General features: G+C 41.5%; 1 protein-coding gene across 6 annotated transcripts in view; it reads right to left on the bottom strand.

The window, feature by feature from the left end:
* The window catches only part of dop1a (DOP1 leucine zipper like protein A), a 626,666-nt gene that overhangs the window by 42,356 nt on the left and 560,629 nt on the right, over positions 1 to 23,681 (bottom strand). For all 6 annotated transcript variants that reach the window (XM_059648463.1, XM_059648464.1, XM_059648466.1 and 3 more), the window contains 5 exons: positions 17,858 to 17,967; positions 15,662 to 15,811; positions 13,983 to 14,044; positions 7,739 to 7,891; positions 1,833 to 1,969 (listed from right to left, as the gene is read on the bottom strand). In XM_059648463.1, coding sequence (XP_059504446.1) covers positions 1,833 to 1,969; positions 7,739 to 7,891; positions 13,983 to 14,044; positions 15,662 to 15,811; positions 17,858 to 17,967 — 612 coding nt within the window. The remainder of the gene's footprint in view (positions 1 to 1,832; positions 1,970 to 7,738; positions 7,892 to 13,982; positions 14,045 to 15,661; positions 15,812 to 17,857; positions 17,968 to 23,681) is intronic.

Here is a 23,681-nt window from a genome sequence, read left to right as displayed (position 1 = left end):
GAACTTGACCCTAGCTTCCTCCACCTTATGTAAGCTACCTTCTTCCTTTTCACAAGAAGCTCCACCGCTCTCGTCATCCAAGGTTCCTTTATCTTACCCCTTCTTGCCTGTCTCAGAGGGACATATTTACTCATCACTCCCAACAACTGTTCCTTAAACAGTCTCCACATGTCTATAGTTCCCTTACCATGGAACAACTGCTCCCAGTCCATGCTTCCTAACTCATGTCTAATCGCATCATAGTTTCCTCTTCCCCAATTAAATATCCTCCCATTTTGCCTAATCCTCTCCTTCTCCATAGCTATGTAGAATGTGAGGCAGTTATGGTCACTATCACCAAAATGCTCTCCCACCACAAGATCTGATACCTGCCCCGGCTCGTTTCCGAGCACCAAGTCTAGAATGGCCTCTCCCCTCGTCGGCCTGTCAACGTACTGCGTTAGGAAACCCTCCTGAACACACCTTACAAAAACAGCTCCATTCAAATCTTCTGCTCAAAGGAGGTTCCAATCAATATTAGGAAAGTTAAAGTCACCCATTACAACAACCCTACTGAATTATGGACTGGTGAACCTGACATCAGTGGTGGGTAAGTTGTCAGAGGGGATTCTGAGGTGCAGTGTGTTTCACATGCATTTGAAAAGGCAAGGACTGATTAAAGATCGTCAAAATGGCTTTTGCATGGGAAAACGAGTCTCACTAACTTGATTGAGTTTGTTGAGAAGACTGATGAAGGCAGATGTTGTCTACATGGACTTCATCAAGGTGTTTGACAAGGCTCTGCAAGTTAGCAAGGTTAAATTACATGGGATCTCGGAAGAGCTGGCCATTTGGATACAAATTGGCTCGAAGGTAGAAAAAAGAAGATGGTTGTGGAGTGTTGCTTTTGGACCGGAGGTCAGTGCTGAGTCCACTGCTTCTTGTAATTTGGATGTGAATAGTAACTTTGTGGATGATACCAAAATTGCTGGCGTAGTGGACAGTGAAGGAGGTTATCTCAGAGAACAATGAGACCTTGATCACATAGTCCATTAAGTTGCTGATGGAATTTAATTTAGATAAATGTGAGGTTTTGAATTTAATAAGGCAAATCTGACAGGACGTGTGCACTTATTGTAAGGTTCTGGGGTGTGAGTTGCCGAAGAAAGAGATATGGGGGTACACGTTCATTGCTCCTTGAAAGTGGAGTTTCAGGTAGACAGGGTAGTAAAGCAGGTATGCTTGCCTTTATTTGTCAGTGTACTGAGTATAGAAGTTGGGATGTCATGTTGTGGTTGTACAGGGCATTGGTTAAGAATACTGCGTTCAATTCTGGTCTCCCTGCTATAAGGAAAGATGCTGTTTAACTTGAAAGGGTTCAGAAAAGATATACAAGGATGTTGCTGGACTGGAGGGTTCAAGTTATAGGGACAGGCTGGGGCTACTTTCCCTGCAGTGTTGGAGGCTGAGGGGTGACCTCTAGAGGTTTATAAAATCATGAAGGGCATGGACAGAGTGGAATAGCTAGGGTCTTTATCACAGGGTAGGGAAGTCAAAAACTAGACGGCATAGGTTAAAGGTGAGACGGGAGAGATTTAAAAGGGACAACATTTTTACTCAGAGGGTGGTGTGTGTACGGAATAAACTGCCATAGGAAATGGTGGAGGCTAGTACAGTTATAACATTTAAAAGCTATATGGATAGGTATATGAATAGGAAGGGTTTACAGGGATATGGGCCATGTGCTGGCAAATGGGACCAGATTAATTTAGGACATCTGGTCTGCATGGACGAGTTGGACCATAAGGTCTGTATCTGTGCTGTATAGCTCTATGACTCTATGGTCAGCTTACCAGTTCTGTGATCATAGTAGGCCATAGTGAGGTGAGATGGCGTGGAGACATCCGTAACAGCAATACCCGGAAAAATAGGAAAACCTGGGCATGGAGTGTGGGGACTTGTGGCAGACGCAGACTTTCCACCAGGCGTTCTGAAATGGCAAAAAGTACAAAGATCAATCAAGAAAAATATAAATTAATGAGTGGCATTTGCTGGCAAGATAATTTTAAGATGATGATCTACATGCACTGATTATGATTAATCTACAGGATAATTTGTTTTGATATAAAGCCAGGCTGGATATGCATGACATTTTCCTAATGGACCTCAGTAAACCAGATGACTTTTTACAGCAATTGATGATTTCATTGTCACCCTTACTGAGACCACTTTTAAATTATGGACTTCAGTAAGGCATTTGATAAAGTTCCCCATGGCAGGCTGATGGAGAAAGTGAAGTCACATGGGGTCCAGCATGTGCTAGCTAGATGGATAAAAAACTGGCTGGGCAACAGGAGACAGAGGGTAGTAGTAGAAGGGAGTTTCTCAAATTAGAGACCCGAGTGTTCCACAGGGATCTGTGCTGGGACCACTGTTGTTTGTGATATATGTAAATGATCTGGAGGAAGGTGTAGGTGGTCTGATCAGCAAGTTTGCAGATGACACTAAGATTGGTGGAGTAGCAGATAGCGAAGGGGACTGTCAGAGATTACAGCTGAATATAGATAGACTGGAGAGTTGGGCAGATAAATGGCACATGGAGTTCAATCCGGGCAAATGCGCAGTGATGCATTTTGGAAGATCAAATTCAAGGGAGAACTATACAGTAAATGGAAAAGTCCTAGGGAAAACTGATGAACAGAGAGATCTGGGTGTTCAGGTCCATTGTTCCCTGAAGGTGACAAAGCAGGTCTATAGGGTGGTCAAGAAGACATATGGCATGCTTTCCTTCATTGGGCGGAGCACTGAGTACAAGAGTTGGCAGGTCATGTTGCAGTTATATAGGACTTTGGTTCGGCCACATTTGGAGTACTGTGTACAGTTCTGGTCGCCACATTACCAAAAGGATGTGGATGCTTTGGAGAGGGTGCAGAGGAGGTTCACCAGGATGTTGCCTGGTATGGAGGGTGCTAACTACGAAGAGAGGTTGAATAGATTAGGATTATTTTCATTAGAAAGACAGAGATTGAGGGGGGGACCTGATTGAGGTCTACAAAATCATGAGGAGTATAGACAGGGTGGATAGCAAAAAGCTTTTTCCCAGCGTGGGGGACTCAATTACTAGGGGTCATGAGTTCAAAGTGAGAGGAGGAAAGTTTAAGGGAGATATGCGTGGAAAGTTCTTTACACAGATGGTGGTGGGTGCCTGGAACGCGTTGTCAGCGAAGGTGTAGACGCAGACACGTTAGCGTTTTTTAAGGTATATTTGGACAGGTACATGGATGGGCAGGGAACAAATGGACACAGACTGTTAGAAAATAGATGACAGGTTAGACAGAAGATCTTGATCGGCGCAGGCTTGGAGGGCCGAAGGGCCTGTTCCTGTGCTGTAGGTTTCTTTGTTCGTCTACATATCTTATTACTGAAGCAAATTTAAATTGCACCAGTGATTTGAATCTGTCTTCCCAAGAATGGAGATGCTTTACAGATTCACATCGTAATTGTTTTAAAATGTCCAAATGATAGCGATACTCAAACAAAAAACATCAAGTTGGGGTGAAATTTTAAAATCTTCCAAAAGTATCTCAAAGAGAAGGATAGCTGTTGATTGAAAAACAAAGAAGCTACCGCTGTGGTAACGGAAGAAGAACTGATTTGTTCTAAGAACCAAAACACGATGCTTTTCAGAGTTTAGTTTCTGTTCAAACGAAAGAAAAAACAGATAGATGAAATTTTTAAAGGTTTGTGGAATAGAGAGTTGCTGAGGTTTGCCTTGCTTATGATAACATTATCTGAAAAATCTTGGGCAGAGAGGAATGATGAGAGGACACTAAAGTTTTGACTTGAAGTACCAAGGGAAGTGTATCGCCACTGGAGAGCTGATGTGGTTGTGGCTCTCATCCCTTAGTATTTGTCTGAAACATCGTACATGTTGAAAGGATTTCGTAAGATATATTTTATTGCATGTTTATTGATGCAAGGAAACCTTTTCTTCAGTTTAACTCCGGAGTTAATCTTTTCTAAACTAAAAACCTTTTGCCTCTGTGGTCTGTATCTCTCTATTCCCTGCCTATTCGTATCTTACCAAGATGTGTCTTAAATGTTGCTGTTGTATTGACTTCCACCATCTCCTCCGACAGCACATTCTAGGCACTTAACACCCTCTGCAAAAAGCTTCCCTGTCACATCTCCTTTAAACTTATCCCCTTTTACCTTAAACCCATGGCTCCTACTAACTGACATTTCTACCCTGGGAAAGACTCCAATTATCTACTCCGTCCATGACTAATTTATCACGTCACCCCTTCAAGTGAAAACAAACCAAGTTTGTTCAATGTATGTCAAGCTTCTATTACAGACCCGCCTTCAATACGATATTTCTGACCAAACTAATCTCCGAACTCTGAGCCTTAGGTTTCTGCTCCACCCTCTGTAACTGGATCTTCAACTTCCAGACCCACAGACTGCAGTCAATGAGAACTGGCAACAACAACTCCTCCACAATAATCCTCAACATTGGTACTGTGTACTCAGCCCTTACTACATACACTTACAACTGGGTGGCCAAATTTCATCCAAGTTCCATCTTCAATTTTGCTGACGATACCATTGTTGTAGGCCGGATCTCAATCATTGATGAGACAGAGAGCTTGGCGTGATATAAAGATAACAATCTCTCCCTCAATGTCAGCAAAATGAAACAGCTAGCCGTTGGCTTCAGGGACCAAGGTGGGGGACACACACATCTACATCAATGGTAGCACAACAAAGCCTCCACTTCCTCAGGGGGCTAAGGAAGTTTGGCATGTAGGTAAAGACTCTTACCAATTCTTATGGATTCACCATAGAAAACATTCTATCCATGTTCAGCATCCATGTTCATCCTCGATACGTCCAACTGCTTTTTCCAGGACGACAAGAGTTGTGAACACAACCCAGTCAAGCCATGTTCCTATCCACTGACTCCATCTAAACCTCCTACTGCCAAATTAATTAAAGATACCTTCCGCCGCAATTATAATTTCTTCCAATCTCTTCTGTCAGGCAGAAGATACAAAAGCTTAAACGCATGCACCAACAGATTCAAGAACAGCTTCTTACTCACTGTTATTAGACTTCCAAATGGACCTCTCAAACTTCAAATTTAATATTGACCTCGCCGTGTGTGTGTCTTGTGCAGCGTTAATATTGTTTTCCTCATTCTGCTCTATTACCATTATGTACTTTGTATGGTGCGACCTGCATATACTGCTTGCAAAACAAAACTTTTCACTGTATCATATATCCCCCCCAGCAATGAAGTGGCCTTGCTGGTTGGAGTTGGAGGAATACAGCAGATCAGACAGCATCAGAGAAGCAGGACAGTCGACATTTCGGGCCTAGACCTTTCATCAGAGCTGGGGAGGGGAAAGGGAGCTGGCAAATAAATTGTAGGGTGGAACTGGGACTGGGACAGGAGGTAGATAGGGGGCTGGTGATAGGTGGACACAGATAGGGGGAGTGGGAATTGGTCAGTGGTAAGGGGGGCGGATAGGTTCTGTTAGGTCAAAAAGGCAGGGATGAGAGGGAGGTTTGGACATAGGACGAGGCTCGGGGGGTTGGGAGGGAGATGTTGAAACTGGGGAATTTTATGTTCAGTCCATTGGGCTGTAGGTTCCCAAAGTGGCATATGAGGTGCTGTTCCTCCAGTTTGCATGTCGCTGCACTGTGGCACTGGAAGAGGCCCAGGACGGACATGCCACCAAGGGAGTGAGAGGGCGACTTAAAATGGGTAGCAACAGTAAGGTGTTAATTAATTATAGGGTATAGCCACAGGTGCTCTGCGAATTGGTCACTGAGACTGCGCTCGGTCTCATCAATGTGGCTGAGGAAATGAAAGTCTTGGATGATGTGGACAGCATGGGTAGTGTCCTGAACATAGGTCGGGAGTTCCTGGGCTGGGTGGGGGGGAAAGACAGAGTCAAAGTAAGGGGAGATGAGTTCAGCGGGGCAAGAGCAGGCAGAGACAATGGGTTGAGTGGGGCAGTCAGGTTTGTGGATTTTGGGAAGGAGGTAGTGGAGTGCGGGGTTGGGGAACAATGAGGTTGGAGGCTGTGGGTGGGAGGTCACCCTAGATGATGAGGCTATGAATGGTCTGAGAGATGATGGTTTGGTGAACAAGGGTGGGGTCATGATCAAGGTGGGGGCAGGAGGTGGTGTCTGCTGGCTTATCTTCCTTAAGCACCTATCCAATTTTCTTTTGAATTCACTCACTGTCTCTGCTACCACTACACTTGTGGGCAGAGGGTTCCAGGTCATTGCTACTCATTGCATTAAAAAATCCTTCCTCAAAGCCTCCTGTATCTTCAGTCCAAAACTTTGTCCCTTTCCTTGCACTAGTAAGAATATTTTTCTTCATCTACCTTAACTAAACCTGACAATCTTGTAAAGCGTTATCAAAATTTCCTTCAATCCCTTTACCTCCAAGACAAACAACTTCTATGACTTAACCATACAGCAAAAAAGAAATTCAACCCTTGTACCATTCTGTTAAAGCTACTCTGCATCCTTCTTAAAATGTGGTGACTAGAACTGGACATAGTACTCTCGTTGTGATCTGCGCAGAGTTTCATAAATTACAGCTTTTACACCCAATGCCTGTTTTATAAATATCAAAATCTGAGTGCTTTACTAACCATTCTCAATATGCCTTGCCAACTTTAAAGATACACATATATGTACCCTCAGGTCCTGTGTGGCTGCAACTCTTTAGAATTGTGCCATAGGCTGAATTCTGGTTTCTTGAGACTTGCTCATTACGTATTCATGTGAGGATAAAATGCCAAATCTTAGGGGTGGAGGGTCAGCTGACATTCTAGACTCCAACACGTACCATGATTAAAAAGTAAACAGAAAATACTTCACCCACTGTGACCAAAGAACATCATTCAACTTCTGCTTATCACTCTTACCCATCCCTAGAGAGGTCAGAGACCAGGCAAAAAGTGGCACCATGCTTTAGCAGGGTCTTCCCAGAGAAGATATAAAAACCAAAAGAACTTTAAATGCTGTAAATCAGAATCGGAAAAGCTCAGCAAGTCTGGCAGTATCTACGGGAAGTGAAAGTTCTGAGGAAGGGTGGCTCTGCCTAAAACATTAATGCTGATTTCTCTCCAGACTTGCTGAGCTTTCCCAGCAATTTTTGGTTTTGTCTCCGTAGATGCTTTGAGGGAAGCAGGGAAATTCTCCCAACATATGGCAACAAAGGGCCATTCTGATTGGCAAAGGCTGTCTGGGCAGAGATGAGTATGGAGGCCAGCACCGTGGTGGCTCAAGAGAATCTGGCTTCGGTGCCGAAAGGGAATTAATGATCAGCTGTACTCTACCAGGGTACAGACCCCTATCTAATCAATGCTTCTTGGTCTTATGACAGAGGGTTAACATTGAAAACCTGTCATTGCAGAGGGCTGTCACACAGAGGGTTAATGCCATCAGATGCCTCATATGTAATTATTATCTCTCACTTAATTGCAGCAACCAATTTAGCACTCCTGGCACTTTCATGACACTGCCTCTTGCTGAGCAACCTGGGTTCAAACTAATCATCATCAGTGGGGACATGACTTAAGAGTATTGGTGTGCAGGGTTTCATGATATTCCTTAACTAATTTATGTTTTACCAAGTTGACAGATGTTACCTAAATATCTCAGGGATAACCACTGTAATTGCTCTACCTTCTATGCAAGATGTCTGAATACACATTCGAGTGGTGTTACCAACCTTGTATGTCTGGTAGATACTTCTGGTATTGATCCACTTCACTACTAAAAATAGCAAAGGCCAGTCTCTTTAGAAGCATTGCTCGCTGTTCCAGCTCTGCCTCACGACTTGCAAACAAATTGAGCGAACTGCTTTGTGCCACGGCAACTCGAGCTGTGGGAGTGGAAACCACAACCTGGTCAGAGAAATTGCTCAGATACATTATAAATTTCTACACAAGCTTTTACTCATTTACTTAGGTCTCCTACCAGTATTCATCGGTGGCAAAGAGAGTGAATATTGAAGGTGAATACGGTAGGGATCTAAACAACCAGAACGCTTTGTCTTGGATGGTGTCAAGCTTTTTGAGTGTTATTGGGAAGGAAGTGGAGTACATGGAGGAAAACCATGCAAACATGGGTAGAATGGTGACTCTGTCTGCGGAGTTTGCACAAAAGGCTTGAATCAAACCTGGGTCCCTGGCACTGTGAGGCAGCAGAGCCATCCACATAGACAGCGTGCCACCTAGGACTGTTTATTCAGAAGTCCGTTTAGGAACCATTGGAGTGACTATTTGGGAGCCTTTGTTGGTTTAATTTTATCGTGTTGCAACTACAGAGGTTGAAAGGCTGATTTGATTCGGCTGTCTGACTCTGCACCATAAGAAAATTGAGAGAAGGTCAGAGTGGAAATCCACAGGGATATTGACAGGTTAGTGCATTGGATAGTTGGGGCAGCAGTGCTAACCACTATGCTGCCGCAAAACATGTAGCACGGAAACAAACCATTTAATCAACTAATCTGTATCATTGTTTACACAACGCATGAGTCTCCATCCATCTTATTTAATGTAACTTTCACTTATTTGCTGAGCTTGCCCCAAAAAGCAATGATGCTATTTGCCTCAATGGTAGGGAGTTCTTTAAGGTAGGGAGTTCCAAAGTACTCTGCTTTACTATGGGTAAGTTGATTCGCTGAATTCCCTTGTGAATTTATTAGTGATCATCTTGTGGTCATCAAGGTTTTGAACTCATTCACAACAGCTATCCATCTTTCCAATTTTAAATATCTGCAATGGATCAGAATTTAGTCTTTTTCATTTAAGGGAAAACAACCCAACCTTTCAAACTTTGCAGAATTATCTTCAGTGCCCATATATCCTTTTAGTAGTATTGAGACTAGGAAATAGATTTTCAAAATCGTCAGAGTGATGACTGGGCACAAACATGATCATAATTTGGCACTATGTCACATGTTGGTTGTTTGCTATAACCACAAATTATTCAGAGGGAGGCAAACCACGTTCCCTTTTCAGAGTAGTCAGCAGCTGCATTTTGAAATTTAAAGGTCCTGGCTGCCACGTTGAAGACAGGTACTGTCAAAGTATAGAAGGTAAATGTGATGTTAAGATGCTGGCAGGGCAGGGGGTTAGGCTGCTATGTAAGTAGGGTTCCATTCAGGATGGATGTACAGTACCAGGATGTACAAGGTGGCATGGAGAACAAGGAAAGTAAGTAATGTAGCTTAGGCGGTCAGGAGAAATTGGGTCTGGTGGAAGGAGGGGAATCTGTGGTCCAGTCCTATGGTAGGGATGTCAGGTCAGCTGGTAAGATGAAGTTTGGGTGTCTCAATTTTTCAATTCCTTGGCTCATTGTCGCTGTTGATCAAGAACACACTGTACTCTGTGATAACCTCCCTCACAGTCCATTGTACCTCAATTCTGGTGTCATCCACAAACTTACTAACCATGCCTTCTATATTCTCATGCAAATCATTAATAAATGACGAACAATGTTATACATCAGCATCAATGATGTACATATGAAAAGGTATGAGGTCCTAAAAGCAGACTATAGGATGTTAGAAAGCAAGTTAAAAAGTAGGATCAGAAAGATCACAAATCTGAGAATTGCTGCCAGAGTCACGTAGTAGTCAGAAGAGAAATAGTAGGATTATGTTGTTGGGGAATAGCACAAGGGAGAGGGTTTTAGATTTCTGGTGCATTGGGGCCAGTCCTGGGGGAAGTGGGACGAAGAACACGCCGGACAGGTTGCACCTGGACAGGAACGGAACCATGTCCGGGGGTGTATTGGGAAGGGTTTAAACTAAAATGGCAGGGGCAATGGGAACCTAGGCAGGTTTATTTTATGTCAAGTTTTGAAAATACTAATGGGCGCATTTAAAGCCAAGTATGTGGGGTCAGGACACAGAAACAGCCGCAAAGTCTGGTTTATGACTTAATTAAAAATCCAGTCCAAGAATTCTGCATAGTACTCCACATATAGTCTAAACCAATGTTAATATAAATTCTGGCGTCTGAAGAACCTTAATTGACATCAACCATTAATTTTGTTTTCCTCTCCACTTCTGCCAGGCCTGCAGAGCTTTGGTCATGATTCTTTCTACTTATTTTGACTTCTCTAATTTTCAATTCTATCCACCCAAAAATGAAGAAAAATAATTTTGCAGGATTAGTGAGAGGATAGGGAGAGAATTAGCTGCTTTGCTCCACAGACAGCCAAAATGGACTTGATGGAACAAGTGGCTTGCAATTATGCTATAAAGGCTTTATGAACCTATGGTCTCACACTTGTCATTATTGAAATTAATTGACCAATCCCATGCCTATTTGATTTTGTTTTGGTCTATCAGAGTTTTCCAAATTACTATTGTCCACAAATTCTGAAATTGTATTTCCAATTCTTGCCACCAAGTCTTTGTGAGTAATGAATTACAATTACGCCACTACAATTCTTGTCCCTAAGCTTAATTTCAACTTTGTCCTTTGCCTTTATCCATCAATACTCATTTATTCTTATTTGTTCATGGGATTTATTTCTCTGAACTCTACTTGTCACTTTCAAATGTTTTCCACTCATTTTCTCTCATCGTTTTCATTGTTGGCTAATATTATTTTCCAGTTAAAACCTTCCAACATTCTATTTTCATTCCCATAGAATAATTTTCTTTCCAATCTATTAATCTTGGATTAATTTATGCTTTTTTGAATTTTTTATGTCTTGTTATACTGATTCCTTAGATATTTCATAACTGTTATTTCTCTCAGCTTCACTAACAATGCAGTAGTACTTGCCTTGTTGGACTTTTCATGTATCAATTATGAAATGTGTCCTGGGCAGATTGTAAAAACTCTATTCCCTTTTCAATCTTTCCCATAACCACTTCTTTCTGGTATATTTGGAGTTGTTGAAATATTCCATGATTATTAGTTTAGTTCTTTTACTCATTACACATTTATTGTACGTGTAAATATTTCTAACTCCATGTCCCTTTCACTATTAGGTGGTTTACAAATGTCTCTCTAGAGTAATCAATCAAATCTTAATTTATTTCATTAAATAGAAATTAATTAAATTAAATTAATTTAAATTTAATAGAATTACATCATCTCTAATTAGTACAACAACTCAACAGCCCTTCTTTTTACACTGACCTTTTCTCCCAAGGAAGAGGAGAATATTGGCCTTTGATGTACTTTTTTAAAGTAATCAACTCAGAAAAAGCAAGGAACCTATTGTTCGAAATTGATGAAGAACAATTTTAAATGGTCTTTTTCTTGCCATAAGAAATTGCAGTCAGTTTCTAGCAGTTACATTTATCATTTTTATCATTCTATACATGACTTACAAAAGTGTATGTCAATGCTTAGAAAGACAAATCCCTATGAGGTCTTTTCTGCTAAGCTGTTGGTGAATCAGCTCAGCAAAGCAAGTGTTTGACCCAAAACCTCAGGCAGAGTGCTGGCAGCAAAACTGGAGAGAATGAGGCAGTGTAACTTTAAATCGACAGAGTGGGTAAGAAAAGCTCAGCAGGAGAGAAAAATAGAATAGGGATGGACACTACAAGCAGACGTGTAATCCAAGCAAAGACCCATAAGACACAGCAGAAGTAGACCATTCAGCTCTTCAAGTCTGGCAACTCCACCTTCCGGCCTCTTCCCCATAACCTTTAATTCCCTCACTGATTAAAAATCTGTCTAACTCTGTGGTAAAGAATTCTAAAGATTCATTGCCTTCAGTGAAGAAATTCCTTCTTACCACTGTCTTGAATGGGCAACACCTTATTCTGAGATTATAGCCTCTGGTCCTAGACTCTCCCAGAAACGGAGACAACCTCTCTGCATCTACTCTGTCAAGTCCATCAAGAATCTTGTATGCTTCATAAGGTTTCCTTTCATTCTTCTAAACTCCAAAGAATACAGCCCCAACCTACTCAACCTTTCTTCATTAGGCAGTCCCTCCATGCCCAGGATCAACCTAGCGAACCTTCACTGAACTACCGACAATGCCAATATATTTTTCTTTAGATAGAGGATCCCAAAATTGTTCAGTATTCTAGCTATGTTGTGACGAGTGCCTTGTATAGTTTTAGCAAGACATCCTTATTTTTGTTCCACTCCTTTTGAAGTAACAGCCAAAATTTCCTTTGCCTTCTCTTTTACCTGCTGAACATGGATGCCAACCTTTTTTTTAAAAACACGCAAAAACTCCAAAATCACTCTGGCCATAGTTTTCTGTAGTCTTTCTCCACTTAAATAATAATCAACTTCTCTATTCTTCCTGCCAAATTACACAACCTCACATTTTTACTTATTGTATTTCATCTGGCAAATCTTTGCCCAACTGCCTAACCTGTCTATATGCCTCTGCAGTCTCATTGGTTTCTCACCTATTTTTGTGTCATCTGCAAACTTTGCTACAGAACACTGATTTTCCTCATTCAAGTCATAAACAATTGTTATAAACAACTGGGACCCTTGCACTGATCCCTGTGATAGTCTACTAATGCCAGGTTGTCATCCTGAAAATACCCATCTTTGTCTTCTATAAGTTGGCCAAACCTGGATCCATTCTCTTATATTACATCTAACACCACGTCCTCTTATTAAGTAGCTTATCAAAAGTTTCTGACCATCCAAACACATTACATCCATTGCTTCTCCTCCATCTATCCTTAATATCTCCTCACAGAATCCTAATAAATTTGTCAATCATGATATTCCCTTCATGATCTACCAGATCATATTATGTATTTCTAAGTGTTTTACTATTACATCCTTCGTGACAGACTTAACATTTTCTCAAAAACAGATGTTAAGCTAATTGGCCTATATTACCTGTTTTTGGTCTCTTTCACTTTTTCAAAAAAAGCTGTTACACGAGTAGTTTCTTGTCCCCTGGGATTTTTTCAAAATCTTCCAGGATTCTTGGAAGATTACTAGCAGTGCATCCACTACCTCTGTAGCTACTTCCTTAGCTATGCTAGGATGCATCCATTAGGATCTACAGTTTCCCGACAACTTCCCTAGCACTTTTTCCTTGAGTGATTCTTACTGTATTTATTTCCTCACCGCCTCTTGCCCCTTGATTATTTAGTAATTACGGAATGCTATTCAAAAACTCTGCCATTTCCTGGTTCATCATTATTATTACCGTTCTTTTCTGTCTTATATACAGCACTTAAAGAAGCACTTGCTACCTTCTCGACATTACTGGCAAGTTTACCCTCAAAAGATTTTCATTCGTTTTGTTTGGTAGTTTGTTGGTTTTAAAACTTTCCCAATCCATGGCCTCCTTGTCACACTGTGAACCATTAACTATTTTCTTAAACATCTGCCATTGTTTCTCAACCATCTTTGCTACTAAACACTTTCCCAGTCCACTCCAGCTAAATCATTCCTTTGCAAATATCCTTATTTAAGCTTAGCCACAGTTATTTCCAAACAAGTTCATCTCCTTCAAAATGAATACTAATCCTGCCATGTATGGTCACTACTTCCTAGGGAATCTTACTCTGAACAGAAGAAAAGGAGGTGAAGTACAAACAGAGAAAAAAGATAACTTGACGTGAAACTCAGACCCATAAACTATAGGCCCCATCCCTTCTAATAATTTCATGAGTAACATCAATTTTGCATGTGCAATAAAATGTACAACAGAATTCTCAATAAATAGTATAATTAAAATGACTCATCAATTACAAACCTCATTAACTTTATCCAAATTTCTCAAAACCTGCTCAATATATATCTAATATTTAGACCAGACAAGATCTATTTGCATTTTCATGATGGTTAGCTTATACAAAAGTAACTAATAGTTGATTCTATTTGTTGAGTGTCATTTATTTAGAAAGCGCAAAAGCATTGTCATGCATATACTAAGGTTCTACTATCTGAAAACTGTCAAGTACAAGTGTCTGTAAAGAAATGGAGCAAAAGAGTACGATGGATCACAATACCTACCCATGAGATCCCTGAATGTGGTTTTGTCATGGGTCATAAGGTGATCTACGATGGCCCTCCAACTGCAAATTAGAAACATAAGAACTGTTAAAATTACAGGTGAACAGAGGATCCTGAAGTTGTGGTAAGGTACCATTTAATCAATGCAGGCAAGATTAAAAATAAAATCATGGTGTATATAAAGTTTTTTTAAATTTAATAAGCATTATCCTCAGAGGTCACTTATATTTTCCTGATGATTTTGTACAATCTTAACAGATTCTCTTGCATTATGGAGGCAGCCTGTTTACATTGCACTTTTTCTTGGGTACACTTTTAACTCTCATCTTCCACATTAAAGCTTCAAAAGGCCTGTTCTTGATTGCAACTATGATCTCAGCAACATTTTCCACATCCCTTTTTGTTCACTCCTCATTCATTTTAGAGTTCCTTCTTCAAAAGCTTGATGTGTTAGATTTACTCGCATTATTCACAACAATTCTAAGAGGGCCTTAATCTTTAATTTTTTTTTTAAAAACAGGATCCAGAGCTAGACACAAGTTGGCCCCAGCAAGATCACGGTACATGCTTCTTTTTCCACCATTCTGGAAAATTCAGTTTTGTTTAGAATACAAGAAAGTAAATGTGAATTATTTTCCATCATCCCAAGATTAATCACATTCTTGTGATCTGTCAATTTAATGTTTCAAAACAAGTAGTTTATTCATGTAAATGAAATAACAGGAAGAATGAAGTAACTACATAATTGGACAGGGAACTAGCATAGACTCAATGGGCTGAATGGCCCCGTTCTGCACAATAATGTCTCTACTTTATCCTAAAAGGTCTGGCATTCAAGTGACAGCATTTGGTAAAGTCTCTACCCTTCATTTTGTCTCCAAATTTGGTTACTTTATCTGAATTAAAATAAGTTGTTCTCACATTCTATTTGACCATCTTCTCTAATTTTCAAGTTGACGACTCCTTTTCTCCCTCTTTAATCATGCTTGGTTGAGATGCAGCACACAATAATCAAACGGGTTTACCGACCCTACTCCCCTAGTTAAAACATTTTCCCATCAATTTGGCTGGTACGTCATAGGCTGAAAATTCTACTTGGTTCTGTATGCTTCTCTGCCAATGATTAGCAATAAGCAAGAAGGAAAACTTCAGTGCCTTTCAATTTTCAATGCCAAGCCAACCAGTTAGTTATCTTCTCCAGAGATATTTCTTCCAGAAGGGTAATGATTAGAACTGACAGCTCAATGGAAAATTGTTATTTCTTGTGTGAAAACATCAATACAACCATAGAAACCATGCAACCTTCGACAGTTCTTAAACATCAAATCGGTCCTCTTTCTAGGAAAATTGTCTCCTGATATGGTTCTAAAATTTGTTTCAATGGGTTTTCTGGTAAGTGTATTCCATAGATTTAATTAGTTGTTTGTTAGGATAAATAGATGTAACTTCTTTCCATCTTATTCCCAGTTTTCAGAGTTTGAAATTGTTTCTTGGAATTTCAAGGGAACAACCTATTGGAACTAATGGCATTAAGTTACCTTCAAAAGTTACCTTGATCACACCAGCCAACTCAATCCACTTCTATGTTCATGCTACTCGGAATAATTTTGGTTATCAGAGAACAGATTTGGTTTTGCTGAAGCATTAAGAAATAAATTGCAATTTATATGGGAACTTACTAACTAACGCAAGACGCATCCATATGGAAGAAGTTAAGGTCCATAAAAAGATCAAATGCTTCTTTTTTCCAAGCACGTCTGGTATACTGATAGCCACTTAGGCTGCTTACCAATTGCACACACGCTCGGTAACTTGGGGCATTGTGGGCACTAGAAGTAAATTACAACAATTTTAGGGCCAGAAGAAAAGCTGATTAACAGTTTATATTGAATAAAATCAGAAGTTGCATACGTAAACAACCATAGAAAACAACGAGGATTTCCAACACAGAATCCACAGGCATCAGGAGAATCAACAGCTTAAAATGATTTAAGTGCAATAAGTTTTAAAATGTATCAAATTTCTGTCCAATTGTACAGATTTCAACATATACAACTGTGAAAGAAGTGATCATTATTGCTGTGCAGGCTTAAGAGAAATATGATAATAAAAAGACTATTTTACTCGGTGAAAATGAGATGATTATTGAATGTGTAATAACAAAGGACATCTGCACATAAAATAATTAAACATGTGAGTTGTTTAAAATCAGTTTTTAATCGAACACATTGAACTTGCCACAAATTTGCTAAACAGGAAGCTTGCAAGAAATATGCAGTTATCTTTCAACTCAGGCCTTAACACAGCTACATTCAACATTATTTTGGAAATTTTGTCAGTGTATTAACACATCAAAAGACTTCCAGCATAGGGCTTTTGATTAGCATACAGGTCTGTAGTCTATGCGCTACGACTACTAAACCCTAAACATGCTATCTAGGTAGGAGTGAGGCAGAGGATAAATTTGCCACAGCATTCCAACTGATGTGCAGCATGTCTGGGAACAAAAATGCAACATGTACTGCTGGTGTGCAGAAAATGGCGATGAGGAAAAATAATCTTTCAAAATCAAAGATAAAAATTTTAGCCTCTTCCACTCACCCAGCCGAACAAAAAAATAAGGGATTGAAAGACATGGCACAAAAACTGGTTTGTGAAAACAGAAAACGCTGGAAATAGATAACAGGTCTGATAGCTGCTTTCCAATTTCTTTTGTGGGTTGCCTCTTGATTCATTGATGACCCTTACCCAGTACTATGAGTTTCTGCCTTGGATCTTCAGGTGGCTGAAATGCCAAGTTCTCGACTTACAGATCTTTGGACATTTGGTACAGGACAGCTCACAGCTGGAATAGAGCATCTGCGTTTCAAAAAAAATCCTTCTCTGCAGCTGCTTCGCTCAGCTTTAAAGCTCTGGAAGCATGGAGAGGTTGTCATCATTCTGAACACAAATCTGTGGCTCACCATTAAAGGTCAATGCTGTCACTGTCCTCTTGTGGAACACTGTCTTCAGAGAGGTTTTCTGCCATCAACTGAACAACTCATTGTAGTTCATGCTTACGCAGTTTTGCCTGGAAACTGTGCACCTGGCTTCAGGAAAGTTACAAGTATTTGTCCAACAGTCCTCCCATTAGATATGGAGGATGCAGCAGTGGCACAGCAAATTAAATTTCTCTAGTGTCCCAATATGTTGCTGATAGACAGTTGAAGTATCTCTGTGGTACACTGTATGAGGACAACTGCTTTGAACAACACTGTAGACAACTGCTCTGAACACTAAGACCTTTGTCAGCTCAACTGAATCTTTACTGTTAGACATTTTGTTGCCCGAAGTTTGTTTAAGCTGGAACTGATATAGCTAATCTGCTCACTGATGGCCTTTGGGCAGACACAGTTGGCAAGATTGGGGAAATGTTCAACATATTTCAGAATCTCTCCAACATATGAATTGGGAAGTGAAGCATCAGTATGGCTGGCTGCAAGCTTATCTGGAACTGTTGTTTTGGCAGCATTCAGGGATAGGTGGAGTTTTCTATATGTATAATTGAGTGGTAGCACAGATCTGACTGATTAAGGAGCACTGATCTAGAAACCTGGATCTCTCTTCAGAAATGCTACCAGATGTGATGTGTATTTACATTGGGTTTTATTTCAGATTTCCAGCATCAAAGACCTCTGGTTTTGGAATACAGTATGTTTTAAAATGATTAATGAACAATTACAATCATGAATTGCAAACATTGAGTTGGAAAACCAAGACACTTGGAATTGAAATTCATAAATAATGAAGGCCAAGGCAAACTAGTCTTACAAATGGCACATTATAAACATGAGGAATAAAATCATAATTGTACTCTAAAAGAGAGCTTGGAGTACCTGTGATTGCGAAGATAGGGAACAACATAGTACATAATGTTAACAAGTAATGGAATAACTTTTTCCTTTTCTTCACTGTGAAATACCATGTCCAAAAGGTGAGCCAAAACCTAAGAGAGAGTAGAACATGCTTACTTTACAAACAGCATACTAATGGGTATACAATGTTTTGTTGTACAATACCAATACAAATAAAGAGTTATGGCAACAAAGAGAAATTGATGGAGAACTGGAAGTGTTCTGAGGAAGGGTCACTAGACTCAAAACACTGACTTTGCTTTCTCTGCACAGATGATGTCAGATCCCCTGAGATTTTCCAGCAATTCCTTTTTGTTTCAGATTTCCAGTGTCTGCAGAACAACACTAGCAACTGTCATACAGTGAAGATAGAACAGTATTGCACAGAAACACGTGCTTCAGCCCATTATGTCTGTGCCAACGAGGATGTCATTCTAAACTAATCTGCCTGCACGTGGTGTGTATCCCTCTATTCCATGGCTATTCATGTCTCTGTCTAAATGCCTCTTAAACATTGCAATTGTATCTGCTTCTACCGTCTTCCCTGGCAGCATGTTCCAGGCACTTATCTGTGTAAAAAACTTGCCTCGCACTTCTCTTTTAAACTTTTCCTCTCTCATCTTAAAACATTTCCTCTCTCACCTTATATCTGTGGCTCCCCAGTATTTAACATTTCCACCCTGGGAAAAGACTCTAACTATCTACACCTCTGGTAGTTTTATATACCTCTATCAGGCTGCCCATCACCCACCAACGCTCTTGTGAAAAAATCCAAGTTTGTCTGATGACTCGTTACAGCTAATATGCTCCAATCAAGGCAACAACCTGATAAACCTCTTTTGCACCCTCTGCAAAGCCTCCACATCATTTCTAGTACTAGTTATTGTGGGTAACTAGCACTGCCCACAATACTCTAGATGTGGCTGAACCAAACTTAGACTTGCCAACGTGTATACCCAATGGTCCGAACAAACAAGGCAAGCATGCTGTACACCTTCACCACCTCATCCACTTGTTCAGACAGATCCTATCAATTTGGGCCTCAAGGTCCCTCTATATAGCAATGCTCCTAAGCTCCTAAGAGGCCTGTCATTTACTGTACACTTCCCTCTTGCATTTGACCTCCCAAAGTGCTTCATCTCCTACTAGTCTTGGATGAAACTCCTTCTGCCATTTCTCTGTCCAGCTTTCCAACCGATCTATATCATGCTGCATCCTTTGATATCCGTCCTCACTATGGATAACTCCACCATTTTTTGTGTCATCTGCAAACTTAATAATTGGATGACCTACACTTTCATTCAAACTATACATATATTACAAACAGTGGTCCCAGCACTGATCCATGCAGAACATCACTGGCACAGACCTCAAGCCAGAAAAACGCTCCTTCACTACGCTCTGTCTTCTATGACCAAGCCAATTTTCTGTCTCTGATCTCTGTCAGGGCTCAGCAATCTCTTCTCTTACCTCCTCAGTATCCTGCGTTTGATCCTATCACGCCCTTGGGGACTTACCTCATGGAATCAGAGAATCCATGCAGTGTGGAAATAGGCCCTTCAGCCCAACAAGCCCACATTGACCCTCAGAGAATCCCACCCAGACCCATCTCCCTATAACTCACCTAATCTACACATCCCTGAGCACTATGAGCAACTTAGCCTGGCTAATCTAGAACATAGAACATAGAACATTACAGCACAGTACAGGCCCTTCGGCCCTCAATGTTGTGCCGACCCGTCATACCGATCTCAAGCCCATCTAACCTACACTGTTCCATGTACGTCCATATGCTTGTCCAATGACGACTTAAATGTACCTAAAGTTGGCGAATCTACTACCGTTGCAGGCAAAGCGTTCCATTCCCTTACTACTCTCTGAGTAAAGAAACTACCTCTGACATCTGTCCTATATCTTTCACCCCTCAATTGAAAGCTATGCCCCCTCGTGCTCGCCGTCACCATCCAAGGAAAAAGGCTCTCCCTATCCACCCTATCTAACCCTCTGATTATTTTATATGTTTCAATTAAGTCACCTCTCAACCTTCTTCTCTCTAATGAAAACAGCCTCAAGTCCCTCAGTCTTTCCTCGTAAGACCTTCCCTCCACACCAGGCAACATCCTAGTAAATGTCCTCTGCACCCTTTCCAAAGCTTCCACATCCTTCTTATAATGCGGTGACCAGAACTGTACACAATACTCCAAGTGCGGCCGCACCAGAGTTTTGTACAACTTCACCACAACCTCTTGGTTCCGGAACTCGATCCCTCTATTAATAAAAGCTAAAACACTGTATGCCTTCTTAATAGCCCTGTCAACCTGGCTGGCAACTTTCAAGGATCTGTGTACATGGACACCGAGATCTCTCTGCTCATCTACACTACCAAGAATCTTACCATTAGCCCAGTACTTTGCCTTCCGGTTACTCCTACCAAAGTGCATCACCTCACACTTGTCTGCATTAAACTCCATTTGCCACCTCTCAGCCCAGCTCTGCAGCTTATCTATGTCTCTCTGCAACCTACAGCATCCTTCGTCACTATCCACAGCTCCACCGACCTCAGTGTCGCCTGCAAATTTACTAACCCATCCTTCTACGCCCTCATCCAGGTCATTTATAAAAATGACAAACAGCAGTGGACCCAACACCGACCCTTGCGGTACACCACTAGTAACTGGTCTCCAGGATGAACATTTCCCATCAACTACCACCCTCTGTCTTCTTTCAGCAAGCCAATTTCTGATCCAAACTGCTATATCTCCCACTATTCCATTCCTCCGCATTTTGTACAATAGCCTATTGTGGGCAACCTTATCGAACACCTTGCTGAAATCCATATACACCACGTCAACCGGTTTACTCTCATCTACCTATTTGGTCACCTTCTCAAAGAACTCAGTAAGGTTTGTGAGGCACGACCTTGCCTTCACAAAACCGTGCTGACTATCCCTAATCAATTTATTCTTTTCTAGATGATTATAAATCCTATCCCTTATAACCTTTTCCAACACTTTACCAACAACTGAGGTAAGGCTCACTGGTCTATAATTACCAGGGTTGTCTCTACTCCCCTTCTTGAACAGGGAAACCACATTTGCTATCCTCCAGTCATCTGGCACTATTCCTGTAGACAATGACGAGTTAAAGATCAATGCCAAAGGCTCGGCAATCTCCTCCCTGGCTTCCCAGAGGATCCGAGGATAAATCCCATCCGGCCCAGGGGACTTAGCTATCTTTGCCCTCTGTAGGATTTCTAATACCTCTTCCTTGTGAGCCTCAATCCCACCTAGTCTAGTAGCCCATATCTCAGTATTCTCCTCAACAACATTGTCATTTTCGAGAGTGAATACTGTTGAAAAGTATTCATTTAGTGCTTCCCCTATCTCCTCTGACTCCACACACAACTTACCACTACTATCCTTGATTGGCCCTAATCCTACTTTCATCATTCTTTTATTCCTTAAATACCTATAGAAAGCCTTAGGGTTTACCCTGATCCTATTCGCCAAAAACATCTCATGTCTCCTCCCGGCTCTTCTGAGCTCTCTCTTTAGGCCTTTCTGGCTACCTTGTAGTCCTCAAGCACCCTAACTGAGCCTTCACATCTCATCCTAACATAAGCCTTCTTCTTCCTTTTGACCAGAGATTCCACCTCCTTCGTAAACCACGGCTCCCGTGCTCTACAGCTTCCTCCCTGCCTGACAGGTACATACTTATCTAGGACACACAGGAGCTTTTCCTTGAATAAGCTCCACATTTCTAATGTGCCCATCCCCTGCAGTTTCCTTCCCCACCCTATGCTCCCTAAATCTTGCCTAATCTCATCGTAATTGCCTTTCTCCCAGCTATAACTCTTGCCCAGTGGTATACACCTATCCCTTTCCATCACTAAAGTAAACATAACAGAATTGGGATCGCTATCACCAAAGTGCTCACCTACTTCCAAATCTAACACCTGGCCAGGCTCATTACCCAGTACCAAATCTAACGTGGCTTCGCCCCTTGTTGGCCTATCTACATACTGTGTCAGAAAGCCCTCCTGCACACACTGGGCAAAAACTGACCCATCTATAGTACTCGAACTATCGTGTTCCCAGTCAATATTTGGAAAGTTGAAGTCCCCCATGACAACTACCCTGTCTCTCTCACTCCTATCGAGAATCATCTTTGCTATCCTTTCCTCTACATCTCTGGAACTATTCGGAGGCCTATAGAAAACTCCCAACAGGGTGACCTCTCCTTTCCTGTTTCTAACCTCAGCCCATACTTCCTCAGTTGACGAGTCCCCAAACATCCTTTCTGCAACTGTAATACTGTCCTTGACCAACAATGCCACACCTCCCCTGCTTTTACCATCTTCTAATCTACCTAACCTGCACATCTTTGGACTATGAGAGGAAACGGGAACACCTGGAGGAAACCCATGGAGACATGGGGAGAATGTGCAAACTCCACACAGACAGTCAACCAAGGGTGGAACTGAACCCGGGTCCGTGGCGCTGTGAGGCGAGCAACCATGCCGCCATACCTACCTTAATATTTTTCAGGACATCCAGCATCTCCTCCTCCTTCATACTGACATGCCCTAGAATACATAAACATACCCCTCCCTAATCTCACATCATGTACGTCCTTCTGCTTGGTGAATACAGAAGTAGTATTCATGAAGGAATTCCCTCCTTTGTGCTTGAGTGGACCTGCCCTTTTCCAAGCTACTCTCTTGCTGATATACATATAAAAGGCCTTAGGATTTGCTGTAATACAACTTGCCAACATTTCAAGGCCACGTTTAACCCTTCTAATTCCTTGTTTAAGTTCTTTCCTCCTTCCTTTATGCTCTTCAAAGGGCTAGTCTGACTTCAGACTTTGATGAGGAAGTGGAAGGGTGGGTTAGTATGTTTGCCAATGACACAAAGGTTGGTGGTGTTGTGGATAGTGTGGAGGGCTGCTGTAGGTTGCATCAGGACATTGGCAGGATGCAGAGCTGGGCAAAGAAGTGGCAGACGGAATTCAACCCAGAAAAGTGTGAAGTGATTCATTTTGGAAGGTAGAATTTGAATGCAGAAAACAGGGTTAATGGCAGGATTCTTTGCAGTGTGGAGGAACAGAGGGATCTTGGGGTCAATGTCCACAGATCCCTCGAAGTCATTACCCATGTTGGTAGGGTTGTAAGGAAGATTCTGGTGTGTTGGGTTTCATTGGCAGGGGAATTGAGTTTAAGAACCGCGAGGTTATGCTGCAGCTCTATAAAACCCTGGTTAGACCTCACTTGGAATGTGTGTTCAGTCTGTTTGCTTCATTACAGGAAGGATGACGATGCTTCAGAGAGGTTGCATTGGAGATTTACCAGAATGCTGCCTGCACTGGAGGGCAGGTCTTATGGGGAAAGGTTGAGGGAGCTAGGGCTTTTCTCACTGGAGCGATGGAGGATGAGAGGTGACTTGAAGGAGGTGTACAAGATGATGAGAGGCATTGATAGAGGCGGTAGCCAAAGACTTTTTCCCAGGGTGGAAATGACATTCATGAGTGGGCTTAATTTTAAGGTGATTGGAGTAAGGTGTGGGGAGATGTCAGAGGTTGGTCTGCTAGCGGTGGTTGTAGAGTCAGATACAGCAGGGGTATTTAAGCGATTCTTGGATAGGCACATGGATGATAGTAAAATGAAGGGTATGCAAGTTAGTTTTATCTTAGAGTAGGATAATTCGTCAGCACATTGTGGGCCGAAGGGCCTGTACTGTGCTGTACTGTTCTACGTCCTATGTTCCCAAATCCAGGGTTCCCGAATCTTGCCTTCCTTATTGGAACA

This window comes from Stegostoma tigrinum, chromosome 9 (genome assembly GCF_030684315.1).
Source record: "Stegostoma tigrinum isolate sSteTig4 chromosome 9, sSteTig4.hap1, whole genome shotgun sequence".
NCBI lineage: Eukaryota > Metazoa > Chordata > Chondrichthyes > Orectolobiformes > Stegostomatidae > Stegostoma > Stegostoma tigrinum.
Note: the sequence above shows the minus strand (reverse complement) of the source record. Positions and strands in the feature narration are given on the sequence as shown.